Below are 13,843 nucleotides of genomic sequence, written 5' to 3' on the forward strand. Positions count from 1 at the left end.
AATTAAAAAACTTGCTAGATGTCGCAGTATCCAACTTTGGTTAATTTTAATTAACTGCATAGTGAAATTCAGCGTGTTAAATTAATTATTATTAATCTCAATATCTTCCTGTAAATTGATAGTTATAAAAAAAAAGTATATAGATTAATATTTATGAAAGTTTAAAATTTTTTAAAATCGGTAACAGCACAAATATGTTATTGTATTAAAATTATTTTAAATTTAACGACAGTGGCTTTAAGAGTAATTCTATTGGTCGTACCAAATGCATTTAAAAATTTTTTAAAAACATTAAAATAAAATTAGCCAATAATGAGAAAACTGAAATAAGATTTATTTAAATATAATAATTTTAACTATAAATCGAGTTTTCCAAAGTTAACTCTATTTAAGCTGCTTTAAAAAAGTCGTTGATAAGATTATATATATAAATATATAATGAAATAATTTTTTTGTAATGTAAATTTGTAAGAGCTATTAAATTTGTCACTCAACACTTAACAGTATTGACATATTGTATTGCATTATTGCAATACGGTAATTAGTGTTACAGATTTAAAATAAAATCACTGGTGAGTGAACAATAATGTATTAATTAATTACAATGTAATTCCGTTTGCACAAATTTCAGATATTAACAATAGTAATTAAAATAATATCAATAAGTTAAGCGGAATAGCGTATTTAATAAAATGTTACGATCAATTCGTAATTCGCAATGCTATTCTGTAAATAATTAATTTTTAGTATGTAATGTAATAATGTAATAAAGTGTAATACGAGATTATAATTAATTACTCGTTTCAAATAGAAATTAATTTAAATACCAATTGCACGGTGTATACATATTTAATAATTAATAACAGTAATAATAATAATAATAATAATAATAATAATAATAATAATATATAAAAATAAAAATTTGTATGAGAGAATGAGTACTGGAAAAATGCACAAATGACAAGTACATAATGAATGATTTATTAATAAGTAACAAATAAGAAAAAAAAATCTAGATGGCTTCAATAACAGAGATTAATATTACTTAATTTTCAGCTTAATTATTAATTACGTTTGCTAATTATAAAGGTAAATAATAAACAAAAAATGAAAATTATATTAAAAATAAAAATGAACATTAATTTATTATTAATTGATAAATACTCTTGAGAATATGATTGTACAGTGGGTTGAAAGAATAATTGTCTGAAAAAAAAAAAAAAATTACATATATCAAGAATCATTTATTCAAACGGAAGTATTAAGATGATTGCATATTGTACATAAACGAGACATATTTTCTATATAAGGATGCGTCGCTCGTAAGAATCGACGAACCGAAAAATATTGCAATATTATATATTAAAATAATAATAATAATTATTATATTATTAATATTAATAATGATTCTTTAAAGAAAAAATGTAGGATAGTTTAATCAGTTTATGTAATGCATCAAATAGAAAAAAATGGTCTGACAGAATATAAATTAAAGTTCTGTATTTACATTGTTTGGTGTATATTAATATCTTTGATCACCCTTCCTACAATTAATATTTTTTTTTTAATTAATTAATAACATTTTTTAGATTTATTTACTTTTTTTTTTTTTTTTAATAATTATAAGCAATTATGTATTAGTCAATATTGATATAATTATTGTTAAGCCGTTTATTCGATTTGTTGGGTTTCAACTGCCTGAAAATTAAATTTTTTTTTAATTTTACTTATTAATTAATTATTTTTTAATAATAATTTATATGAAAAATACCCTGCGGATCATTTCAATCATGTCATTAGAGCCTTCTCTGGTAAAATATTCATTAAGTTCTTGGGGCATGCAAAAGTAATTTGGAGTACTGGGTTGAATCCCCATGTCTTCACCAATAAACCGAAATTCTGGTGGTTCTACTATTGAACTTATTAATTCTTGATAGGTAAATAGTGTTCCTTTTGTTGTTGACTCATCCAAAGGTCCGAAATCAAGTATTTTTACTTTGTCTTTTTTGTAACGAATCACATCAAATGTATCTGAAAAATACAATTATTAAATATTAGCTATAAATTTTTTGACTAATAAATAAATATATATATATCAGGGTGCAATCGTATTTTTCAAATTATTGAAATTACTATAACTATAACGGAAACTATGGACTAGCGACGACTCATAGGACTTTTTTTGAAGGGAATAAAATTTTCTATAATATTCCCATTACCATTTTTAGTGTACTTTTATTGGTTTACATTCTGCAAGCTGATAAATGTTAATTTCATCGGAAAAATAAGTTACTATGAAAATTTTTGAAGAATACTGTTCCCTACAATTTGCAACAAACGGAGCTTTGATATCATAAAATGCAGCTGAGTATTAGAAAGTTAAAAAAAAAAGTAATCCTAGTTAAAAATACTGATTGAAAAGAATTGAGAAGCGGTCACTCCATGCAAACTATATATACAAACAAAAGAATATTAATTATTGAAAAGAATTCAAATTTCATTATTTTCAATTCTTTTCAATAAATATTTTTAAACAGGGAATGTAATTTACGTGTATTTTAAATGGGAAATCTTTGAAATCAAATGGAAAGTACTTAAGATTGAAATTAAGAGCTCAAACTTGGCAGGAATTTTTGTTTCAGCATAAAAAACAATATTTCGCTTGATGAGCAACGAAAAACAAACTTTCGCCGTAAACGAAGCACCCTAATATATATATTATATAAATAATATATTTAATTTATTACAGTTGTCTAGTTGAAATCGATTTTTTATACGCTCCCTAAATAAACTTTTTATATCAGTTTGTATACTATATTTTTCATTTTCTATGTACTGATGGTATTGAGTGACATCTCTCTGACAAATGCCTAAAAAACAGATTTAATTAAGCGTTGATTAATTCATAAATTTTCAAGTTTAATTCATAAATATAAAAGACATATTTACCAACTAACTCTCTATTCACGACAAAACAACGAAATTCCGTGCATGGATTTATGTCACGCCATTTTTTTAATACCAAGCAAGGCGGAATTACTTTGGTATCACTCGTCAGCTCTTTTACTGCAGTAAGATCACGTGAAATGCGATCTGAACTTTTTAAAAGTAAATATACTTCTTCAAGTGATGTGCACTTTAATGATTTCGTTACTGCTACCCACATTGCATCCTGTAATTATTTTAATGAGTTTGTTTAGTACTCATATATTTACGGGGATTTAGGAATAATTTTTCAAACCGGGTTTATTTTTAACTGGACTTAAATTAACATTGTTAGTATATCTATATCTATACATTAATAATATATACATATGCCAGCAATAATAATCAAAACCCGGATTTAAAAAATGGCTCTTAATGAAAGAGTCCATTAAGTATTTTATACTTCCAATAGCCGGTAAAATTATGAATTTTAATTCTTAGTTCAGTATCGATATACATCATAATCGAGAAATTCGCAATTGAAATGATTTAAAAGATATATCGATTTTTATAATGTAAATGTAACATTCCTTATGAGTTTAGTGGGTCAGATAACTTCCATATATTTAAAATGCCTTTAGAAAATTAATTTTAATATTTGCTAGTATAATTCTACGTTAAGGGGTAACGTCAACCGATTTTCAATTCAATTCACGTACAAGTACAAAAGACCTAAAATAGAGAGTTAACAGAGGGCTAAAGATAACGTATTTTCAAAAATTCTAATTCAATTCCGAAACAATTGTTTTAAAATTCTCATTTAACTTCCTAATGCGACAAAGTTAGACCCGTTTATTTTTCTAAGTGTGAGAAAGCGGTAGGGTGGCGTTTCCTTTTAAGGCCATTTTTAGATAGTGCCCTCCCCCCACTTTTTACAAATTTTTAATGACATTTAATTGTCATAATTATATCAAAGTTTTATCAATTAATTACAAAAAAAATAATTGAAATATAGAGATTGAGATATAGATTTTAAAAAAATTACTTTCAAATTTTATCAATTGAGAGTTGAAAGAAATTTCTTAAATAAATTTCAGTAAAAATCATCATGTCAATTTTATTATTCGAATTTTCAAATTTTGGAGGCTAAAATTTACTCAACACATTTCATGTAACTCCTAATTGATAACAACTGTCAGTAATTTTACAAAATTTTGTATCTCGGCAATATTGCAACTACGTCGTTCTTCTTCAAATTAATGTTCTAATTTTTTTAAATTAATTAATAAAAATTTTAAACACTCATGGTAGTTGAAAGTCATTACATATTTTTCAAAAGTTAAGGGCCCTGTCTGAGAATGTCCTTAACAGAATATTGTTAAAAAAAAATTTTGTTTAAAATAACTTTTATGATACTTAAAAAATGTAAAATATTTTTTAACGAACTACAGAACATCTTATCAATAATCATTAGAATATCAATTAAATTATTTAAAATAAATGTAAATTACTGAAGGAGTTCTCCAATTGGATTTTATAAATACTGCTCCAAAATCATCGATTACATCTTGAATTTTTTTACTAAACTCTGGAAATGTTGGTTGAGCTGATTCCTGAATAATGAATTTATAAAAAATAAAAAAATGAGTAAACATTTGTTTTCATTTAAAATAAAAATTTAAAAAAATTTATCAATTAACTCACCTCTGCTAGGTTATCATCTCCAGAAGAACCATCAGACCACTTTAAATTTCGTACTTTATTGTCAGTAGCTTCGACTGGCAATACAAATGCATCATGCTCTAAATAATTAAGAAAATTATCTGGTATTTTTAATACAACTGTTTCTAATGAATTTTTTGTAAATTCCGGATACCACGTTGAAATCGAACACTCAACTACTGGATTATTGATCATAATTAATTAATTAATTAATTAATTAATTAACAAGTGACTTGACGAATTACGTTGAGAATTTTTAATGCCACAAGTTAGAGATACTTGGGCGGGAGACAATATCAATAAAAAAATATATTTAAATAAGTGTAAGTATAACCCTTTTTTTATTTTATAATTGTTTACTTGCGTGTCTTAGAAAGCGCCATTTTGAATACACTAGCGCCAGTAGTTTTAAATTTCAACGTTGTCATTTTGAATAATTGGTTTACCGCCATTTATTTATTTAGCCAATTAATGAAGACCTATGTATATATATATATATTACATCCGATAGCGGACGTAAATTTTGGGGAAAATGGATCCGGAGTTTACTAATTAAATTTTTTCTTTAACATACGACAATTTTGGTTGCTTAGTTTTTTGACTACAATATGAGTGTGAATTGACATCGAGTTGATGAAATTTTAATTTTCAACTTTTGCTGGCATTTGGACATCTGATACCGGGTGCAGATCTTGGATACTCTGAATCCCAAGTTTGCAGATCAGATTTTCCATGAAAGTAAAATTTACAACAAATTTAGATTTTCAAGTCTTGCTGAAATTTTATCCTCCAAAACTGGGCTCACGCCCATTTTGAGCTTAATTACTAAATTGGTGTCAATTTGAAGATAAAGAGCTCTGATAGTAAAAAAAATGTCTTTTATTTCGAGCTTAAATATCTCTTAAACGGTAAAGTTTATCAAAAAAATCTAAGAAACCTTTTTTGTAGAGCGTCAAATTTCCGACAAAAAACTGTTAAAAGACCGAGTATATATCTGTTTGTTAAAGATTTATAGAATTTTAATCGAAAAACATTATTTTTTAAATCTATCCACTTTGAGCTTCGATATCACTTAAATGGTTGGATTTACGAAAAAAACATAAGAGACCTTTTTTGAAGAGCGGTGAATTCCCTACAAAATAATGTATTACTCATTGTTGTACACTTATTTTTAAGTGAGTAATAAAATTATGCTTATTGTACTAAAATGGGAATGTATCAATACTTAGACAGGGTTAAACTTTTTTTTTTTTTTTATTATTTTTGGATCATAAATAAATGATTTATACCATGGCCAGGTAAAAAAATTTAATTTGGTAAATAACGGACACCCTAATGTATGTATGTGTATAATGTATATACATAAGATCAAATCAAAGTTAACGAATTATATCGTTACTACAAAGATTTATAAAATCTTCTAATTCTTTATCATTAAAAAATGTTGCAATTATTTCGCAACAATCATACGGTAAATAATTGTAAAATAAATCAAATATTATTTCCCTACTTTTTTCTATCGAAGTACTTCTTTTGATGGCAGTATTCAAACGAATTCTAATTATGCCATCATAGTCATACAATTCAATTGGATAATCACTTGAACGTAAACTCCGAATTTCTTTTTTAAATGAAAGTCTTACTAACTCTGTCATTTTACAAGTCAATATATACCAAAAAGAAATTTTAGTATTTCCAATCGTTGTTTCTTTTACATATCTGATATTATCTTCAACGTCTTTTTTAAGAGATTCGAGCCATTGGGCATATTCCTCTGGGCTGCCGTCGTGATCTGAAGAGGAGTGTATTGCCGATAATAACTCTTCTTTAACTGGAAAACCAATCATATGTCTACTAAATATGTAACGCAATAAATCATATTCCAGCCAACGAAAACTATTGTAAAGACGTCTTATGAATTCCGGATCATCTTCATCATTTGGGGAGATAGCTCCCGGTACTACTGTAGAAAGTTGAATTGCTGCATAATCAATGCTTCGATAATCAAAATTGGTCATAAAAAGTATATCGGAAATGATCGACGCCTGTCCATACATACACGTGTAGTGAACAAGTGAATCAAAAGATCTATTTGATTGGAATTTTGCATTGACGTCAGCTCCGGCATCGCATAAAAGTCTTAATATTTCTAATTTTTCGTTAGGAAAATAGAATTCTTTTTTATTATAAGTAGATTGATAAATATTGGCATTTACGACTATGTAAAATACTACTGGTTCACCATAAAGATCTCGATCGTTGGGATTTGCACCTTTCGCCAAAAATGATTTAACCAACTCGGGATTATATGCTTCAACAGCGTGCATCAATGATGTTTTGTTTGACCTTGTACTTAAATGAATATCAGCTCCATGCTTCAACAATAATGTTGTCATTTCTTTGTATTTTCGAGCAATCGAGTAGTGTAACAGCGTTAAATCCATGTCCTTCCAAAAAATTAACTGGTCCCATTTATTATAAAAGAATTTATTATTAAATCGTAGATTCACGTCAGCGCCATTGTCCAAAAGCAATGCCGCTACTTCAACATAGTTCTCAAATACCGCAATGTGGATTGGATGGTGAACATCGGCGCATTTTGGGGTAACACTTGCTCCATATTTTAAAAGAACTTTTACACACTTAACTTGATTATTTAAACATGCAAGATGTAGCGGCGTAAATCCATTTTTCATTAGTCCATTTAATACAGAATCAAGACGTGCTCCATTATTAATAAGAAGTTCAATGATCTCGGGATGTCCATACCATGCTGCCACGTGGAGTGGAGAACTGCCTTTTCGTCCTGAACTATTGATATTTGCACCCTGGCGAATCCGCAGCTTGACGAGTTTAATATCGCCAACTCGGATGGCATATTTAAGTGATCTTCCAACTGAACAATTACTTTTAACAGTTAACTCAACTCCGTTTTTTCTTAGTGAGTTCGCAATTTTTCTTAGTTCTTTCTCGAATGCCGGTCTCGGAACACGATTTTTACTTGAGACTCCTGATTCATTTGAAGTTTCTGTTAAATCGTAATTTTCATCCTCATCTTGAACTTGATTATGTGACGTAATATTACTGCTTGTAACACTCGACATATTTTTAATGATAGATTTTATACAATAGACAATATACGCACAGGTTTAATTTTTCATTAGTGGAAAACACGTGGTCTTTACTTGGAGAAAATGTATCCTACTGTAGCTTGAGTTTTAGGTAAGTCAGTCTTTTGCATATAGTTTAACCATTTCCGCTCCCGAAATTTTATCCCCACTCTAATAATTATTAAGTACATAGGCTACATCTCCATTCTTTATTTTAGTGGCACGTATGGCCCAATAGGAACGATAACCAAGAAGGAGGAAAATTCTTTAATTTACGAAGTCAGTAAATGCATCATTGAAAGCAAAATATAATCTATTAGACAGGAACTCAAACATTTTATTTCGTACAAAATTTAACATGTAATTAACATTTTTATACTTTATTTACTTACATTACTTCCTTTATAAATTTATTAAATTGAATTAAATTTTATTGTATTAGGCGATAATTTATTGATAAAGTAAATTAGCAATGTATAGTAGAGGAGGTTGAGGTAAATGCTTTGGTACTTGTTCCTTCTCATTCTGTATAAGCGCTTGTTTGTTATGTGCGTAGTTTGATTCTTTTGCTTTCTTCTGAGATCTCATTGTCTTATAAAACAGAATAACCCTAATTTAAATTATTTAAGTGCATTAATTAAAAATAAAAATGGAAAACCAAAAAAAAGAAAAATTTGGAGCGAATGAAGATCTTAAAATTTGGTTTGAACAATATAAAAGAACAAATGGCAACCATTTTAATGTTGTGCGAAGCAAAAGTTTGTACAAAGTTTACAAAGATCGTCAAAATGTAAGCTTTAATTTAGGTCGTCGATAAATAATTACATATTCGAGATGTAGCTGGAAAAAGTGAGAATATGTGTCAAAATAAAATAAAATCGTTTGTCGAATATCTTCGTTAAGATCAACAAGCTAGAAATTTAACTTCTGGTGTCAACAATGAATCCAAGTTGATATTAAAAATCGAAGAGTTCAAAGCTCATGTATTTAAAGGGAAACTAGTAGCATCAAATACATACTGAGAAAGAAATTTTCTTTTGATAACTAAATTTTAGTTGTGCAAACAAAATGATTCAATCGCCCTTTGGCAATCATATCGTAGACTATCAAAAGAAGTTATCGTCACTTGGTTAATTTTCAGCGAGGAATTCGTCTAAGAAATGCTTCAAGTTGGGAATATAATAATTCTGAAATAAGTTTCTTACCAAGGACACTTCAAGAGGTGGGCGCGATCTAGTGTCGAGTACCAAACTACTCTCACTGCTGCTGCCTAGCACCATAACTTTTTAAATCAGTAATCATTAGGTTTAAATATATATTTATTAACCTAAAACAAATATATATATTTATTCTAAATGAATATATTTTTTTGTGTCTAAGTAATATTTATGAGAGCTATTATAATAATATCTTGCTTTAACATTGCCCACCTCAAGCTCGAAAGCGCTGAGGTTGCTTTATGATCGCTCTAAATTTTTGGATTTATTGGCACTATAAAATAATTTAGTTGTCTATTAAATAAATATTTTCTTAACTTTACCAAATGATTTTATTATCTTAGAGAAATAATTATTAATGCCAAGCAAATAGAGTCTATTAAATCATTCGTTAAAAATGACAAAATAGATTATGTTGACGTAATAGAATTTAGTTGTCCCAAATAAATTTTAATTTAACTGAATTTGACAAAACCAATTTAATTGTCCGAAGAGAAATTTTTTCTCAGTGTATCGGGGCACTTTTAAATGTTGAACTCAGTCGATGAAAAAAATGTATTAAATTCATAAAAATATTTAAATACACAAATTCTATGCACAATAAATTAATAAATAAATGAGTTTAATTATCTCACATATTTATAATTTTAAAATGATAGTTATGAATTAATTTTTATACATTATATTTATTATTCAAGTAATTCGATCGGTAACTAAATTCGTCAGTTTAAATTAAACCCTCAGATGGCGCCATCATGAAATTACTATACTGTGGATTTAAAATGTCAAAAGATGGCGCTAGTGTATTTAAGCATTGGAAAACAAATTTATTTTGATTTTGTAATTACAATAAACAGCTATTAAAAAATGAAAACTATTTGTTGATATTTAATTAAAATTATTAAAATAAATAGTATGTACATTTCTTATCATAAATTTTTGTTTGTGTAATATTACATTAATAACCAAGTTGTGAAATTGCGGAAGTTTATTCTAACCTATATAATTGGTTAAAATAAAAGATAATTTTTTAAACATTAAATATGTTATTTAACCATGCAGTAATTATTAAAATGTATGCTTTCAATTATTTATTTGATTAAGGCCATTCTCGGACAGTGTCTCCCACTTTTTAAAAATTTTCAATGACTCAATTATCATAAGTATATCAAAATATTAGCATTGATTAAAAAACAAAGAATTAAAACCTTGATTGAATAAAAGACAACGTAGGAGTAATTTCACCGAGGTATAAATTTTAAAAACAATTACTTACAATTGACATCGATTGGGAGTTAAACGAAATTTGGTAAATAAATTTCAGTAAAATCTTCATATCAATTTATGATTCTGAAGTTGACAGACAATTGACAATTTTCTGTTTTTTTTTTTTCCAACAAATTAATTACAAAAGAATAAAAAAAAGTAGAAAATTGTAGAAAATTTTAAAAACTACAGGTGCAATTTTTTCAAATATTTTTTTTTTATAATTTATCATTTAAAAAAAAAAATCAAAAAATTAGTAGACCTCGGCTAACTTCAGTATCATTATCAATTCTATAATTCGAATTTTCAAATTTTGTAGACTAAAATTTATTTATTAAATTTTGTTTAGTTCCTATTGATAACAATTGTAAGTAATTTTTTTTAAATTCTATATCTTGGCAAAATTGCAACTACGTTGTCCTTGTTTCAATTAAGGTTTTAATTTTTTTTAATTAATTAATGAAATCTAGATACACTGATGACAGTTAAAAGTCTTTAAAGATTTTTAAAAATTGGGGACACTGTCTAAGAATACCTTTGATTTGAAAATAAAAAATATTTATAATTTTATTATTACAGATAAATTGACAACATCATTGAATTTAAAATTTTTAATTTTATGCTGAAGTAAATTTAAAAAGGTAAATTATTATTATTTGTAATTTAATTTATTAAAGTTAAAAAACAATAATTTCTTTATGATTATAGACATTAACAAATGGAGCTGTTTAATATTTTAATTAGAAAAAATTTCTCAACATGTAAAACTTTATGCAAAGCAGTACCAAATAATTTAAAAGGTAAGAAAGCTGATTCTAAAAAATGGTTAATCAGATATATCCGTGATCCATATGTCGAAAAAGCAAGACAAGAAAATTATCGTTGTCGTAGTGCATTTAAATTGCTAGAAATTAATGGCCGTTTTAATATACTCACACCTGGTTTATGTGTCGTTGATTGTGGTGCTGCACCTGGTAGCTGGACACAAGTTGCTGTTAACTTAACAAATGCGTCAGGTAAAATAGAAAATACACCTGTAGGTAGTGTTTATGCAATTGATAGATTGCCAATTCATCATATCGACGGTGCTACGATATTTGGTAATTTAGATTTTACAAGCAACCTAGCACAAACTAAACTGCGTGGATTGTTGAAACAACCGGTTGATGTTGTGATGTCAGATATGGCACCCAATGCAACCGGTATACGAGATATTGATCATGATCAAATTATTGTATTGGCTTATGCTGCTATGGAATTCGCCGTTAAGATGTCTAAAGTTGATGGTACATTTGTTGTCAAAATATGGGACGGTGGTAAATCATCACAATTTGAAAGAGATGTTGCTAGATTTTATAATCAAGTTAAAATTGTTAGGCCTGATGCTACGAGAGATGAATCTACTGAAAAATATGTTTTAGCTAGAGGGTTTAAAGGTCTTAAAATAAGTTAATTTCACAGATATATATTTATATATTTATAAATAAATAAACAAGTAAGAAAAGAGACTTAATATTCGATTATTATTTGTTGAAATTAAATAAAAAAAAGTTGTCGTAATAAAATATATAAAGTGATTAAATAATTTATGGTAATTATTAATAAATTATTGAATAAAATGAGAAATTTTTTTTTTATTCAGAAAAAATGGAGACAATAATTTTGACAATTTTTTAATTAGTATGATTGCATCATATAAATGAGTAAATTATTATATTTATTACTAAGGGCATTTTCAGACAGTGCCCCCACTTTTTCAAAATTTTCAGTGCCTTTCAACTGTCATAAGCGTATAAAAATTTAATTAATTAATTTAAAAAGAAAAAATGAAATTTTAATTGAAAAAAGGGCAATGTAGAAGTAATTTCGCCAAGATATAGAATTAAAAAAAAATTACAGTTGATGTCAATCAAGAGTTAACAGGGGTTATTAGATATTTTCGGCTGGGTTTGTTTCGGAAATAAAATCCCTCGGTACAAAACACAGACCACACTTTAATGCACTACTGTGTAATCTAGTGAAGTACGCTTTAATTGTTTTAATTGTTTCGTAACATTCGTTTGTTTAAGAGAAACTCGGACAAAGTTTACATTTACTGTACAAATGCAACAAAGATAGTACCGTTCGTGGACTTGAGTGTAATAGAGAGAAAAGTGCAAACCCTTGTTAAATGAAATTTATTAATTAAATTTCAGTAAAATCTTCATGTCAATTTTATAATTCGAATTTTTAAATTTTTTAGGTTAAAATTTATTTGACAAATTTCGTTTAACTCCTAATTGATGTCAACTGTAAGTAATTTTTTTTAAAATTCTCTATCTCGGCGGAATTACTTCTACGCCGTCTTTTTCAATTAATGTTTTAATTTTTTTTAATTAATTGATAAAATTTTGAGTTTATCAATTACGATAGTTGAAAGTTATTAAAAATTTTTACGAAGTGGGTGGCACTGCCTGAGAATGGCCTTAAGGTGATTAGATAAAACAAATGAAAAATTATTTAATTGTCTGAAAAAATAATTAATTTAATGATTTGTTTTTATTTTACTGATGAGTGTCTAAAAGTTAAAATAAATTATAATTTAGAAAAAATAAAATAACGGATGTGTTGTTAAAAAAAATTTCATTTATTTATATCAAAAAATATGAAAATCAACAAAAATTATATTACATCTTATAGGGCAATTTTCAAGTGCATTTTGATGGTGGCAATAAAATTATTCGATTTAACAATCTAAAAAAAATAAGTAAAGATATTTTTTGAATATGTAAAATTATAAATTAGCCTACTCATGATTTTTCAAAATTTCATTTTGTGTTGATCAAACGTCAAAAAAAAACAATCGCGTATAATGAGGAGTAGCATAATCTTTGTACTCAGAACATCGATTTAAATGTTGGTTGCATTAATATTTTTAATTAATAAATTAAAAATAATTTTTCTCAAAATGTTGTATTATGCACTAAAAGAATGTCGAAACCTCTTTTTATTTGAGCTTTAAAGCCTTTTTCTTCGAATAGAATTGAATAAAAAAGTCATTTATATTAACCCTCTGAATTAAAAAAAAAATTACGAATATAATCACATATGAAATTCCAGAAACGAAGACGTAATATTGAATAAAATGATGAAATTTAATCTTGATTGGATAATTAACTTGAAGATATGCCTCTGTTTCGATAAAAGTTCTGTAAAAACAAGTTTTAAACTGAAATTACAAACTGGAGCTGTTTGACCTGATATTGAATTTTTTAAATATCAATGTAAATAATTTTTCAAAAGTATGATCTATATAAAATAACTGCAAATTCAGCGTCTTATTTTTTTAAAATTTCTATAAAACTTTTTGAATGTTTTAAAACATCAAATAAAAAAATATATGACATCACTATTTAATTTATTTGAATTTAAAAAATATATAAATCAATATCCTAATAGCCGATTTTTAAAACTTTTTCAAAACTTTAATAATCAATCAACACAAGCTCTCAGCGATCGATAAAAAAAAATATCGATGTATTTTTAAGAAATACAAATGACCTTATAAATTTTTGTTGCATTAAAAAAATTATATGTGGCGTGATATACTAATTTCAAAAAAAA

The 13,843-nt window shown here is 26.5% G+C and overlaps 2 protein-coding genes across 5 annotated transcripts; one reads left to right on the forward strand and one right to left on the reverse strand.

The window, feature by feature from the left end:
• Positions 1-387: 387 nt before the first annotated feature.
• Positions 388-5,031, reverse strand: LOC103568581 (cell division cycle protein 123 homolog). Of its 2 annotated transcripts, XR_008403392.1 has the most exons (7): positions 4,630-5,031; positions 4,437-4,538; positions 2,950-3,172; positions 2,748-2,870; positions 1,772-2,031; positions 1,508-1,698; positions 388-1,206 (listed from the first exon to the last, which is right to left on the reverse strand). XR_008403392.1 is itself a non-coding variant. In XM_008545509.1 (6 exons), the coding sequence occupies exons 1-6, from the start codon at positions 4,840-4,842 to the stop codon at positions 1,672-1,674; spliced, it is 948 nt and encodes a 315-aa protein (XP_008543731.1). In that variant the 5' UTR covers positions 4,843-5,031; the 3' UTR covers positions 1,486-1,671. The 2 variants fall into 2 exon arrangements, 1 of the variants encoding a protein (XP_008543731.1); XM_008545509.1 differs by lacking the exon at positions 388-1,206 and having other exon boundaries at positions 1,486-1,698.
• A 4,745-nt stretch (positions 5,032-9,776) lies between these two features.
• LOC103568582 (rRNA methyltransferase 2, mitochondrial) lies at positions 9,777-11,753 on the forward strand. 3 transcript variants are annotated; one of them, XM_008545510.2, is made up of 3 exons: positions 9,777-10,049; positions 10,820-10,881; positions 10,949-11,753. In XM_008545510.2, the coding sequence occupies exon 3, from the start codon at positions 10,959-10,961 to the stop codon at positions 11,691-11,693; it is 735 nt and encodes a 244-aa protein (XP_008543732.1). In that variant the 5' UTR covers positions 9,777-10,049; positions 10,820-10,881; positions 10,949-10,958; the 3' UTR covers positions 11,694-11,753. The 3 variants fall into 3 exon arrangements, with proteins under 3 accessions (XP_008543732.1, XP_053593234.1, XP_053593235.1); XM_053737259.1 differs by having other exon boundaries at positions 9,777-9,887; XM_053737260.1 differs by lacking the exon at positions 9,777-10,049 and adding an exon at positions 10,206-10,223.
• Positions 11,754-13,843: the final 2,090 nt, after the last annotated feature.

The sequence above is a fragment of the Microplitis demolitor genome, chromosome 3, assembly GCF_026212275.2.
Source record: "Microplitis demolitor isolate Queensland-Clemson2020A chromosome 3, iyMicDemo2.1a, whole genome shotgun sequence".
NCBI classification, from domain to species: domain Eukaryota; kingdom Metazoa; phylum Arthropoda; class Insecta; order Hymenoptera; family Braconidae; genus Microplitis; species Microplitis demolitor.

Coding starts and splice junctions, on each gene's coding strand:
- LOC103568581 (XM_008545509.1), bottom strand. CDS start 4,842: ATGATCAATAATCCAGTAGTTGAGTGTTCGATTTCAACGTGGTATCCG. Junction 4,539..4,629: donor GAGATGATAACCTAGCAGAG/GTGAGTTAATTG, acceptor TTCATTATTCAG/GAATCAGCTCAACCAACATT. Junction 3,173..4,436: donor CCAATTGGAGAACTCCTTCA/GTAATTTACATT, acceptor AAATAATTACAG/GATGCAATGTGGGTAGCAGT.
- LOC103568582 (XM_008545510.2), top strand. CDS start 10,959: ATGGAGCTGTTTAATATTTTAATTAGAAAAAATTTCTCAACATGTAAA.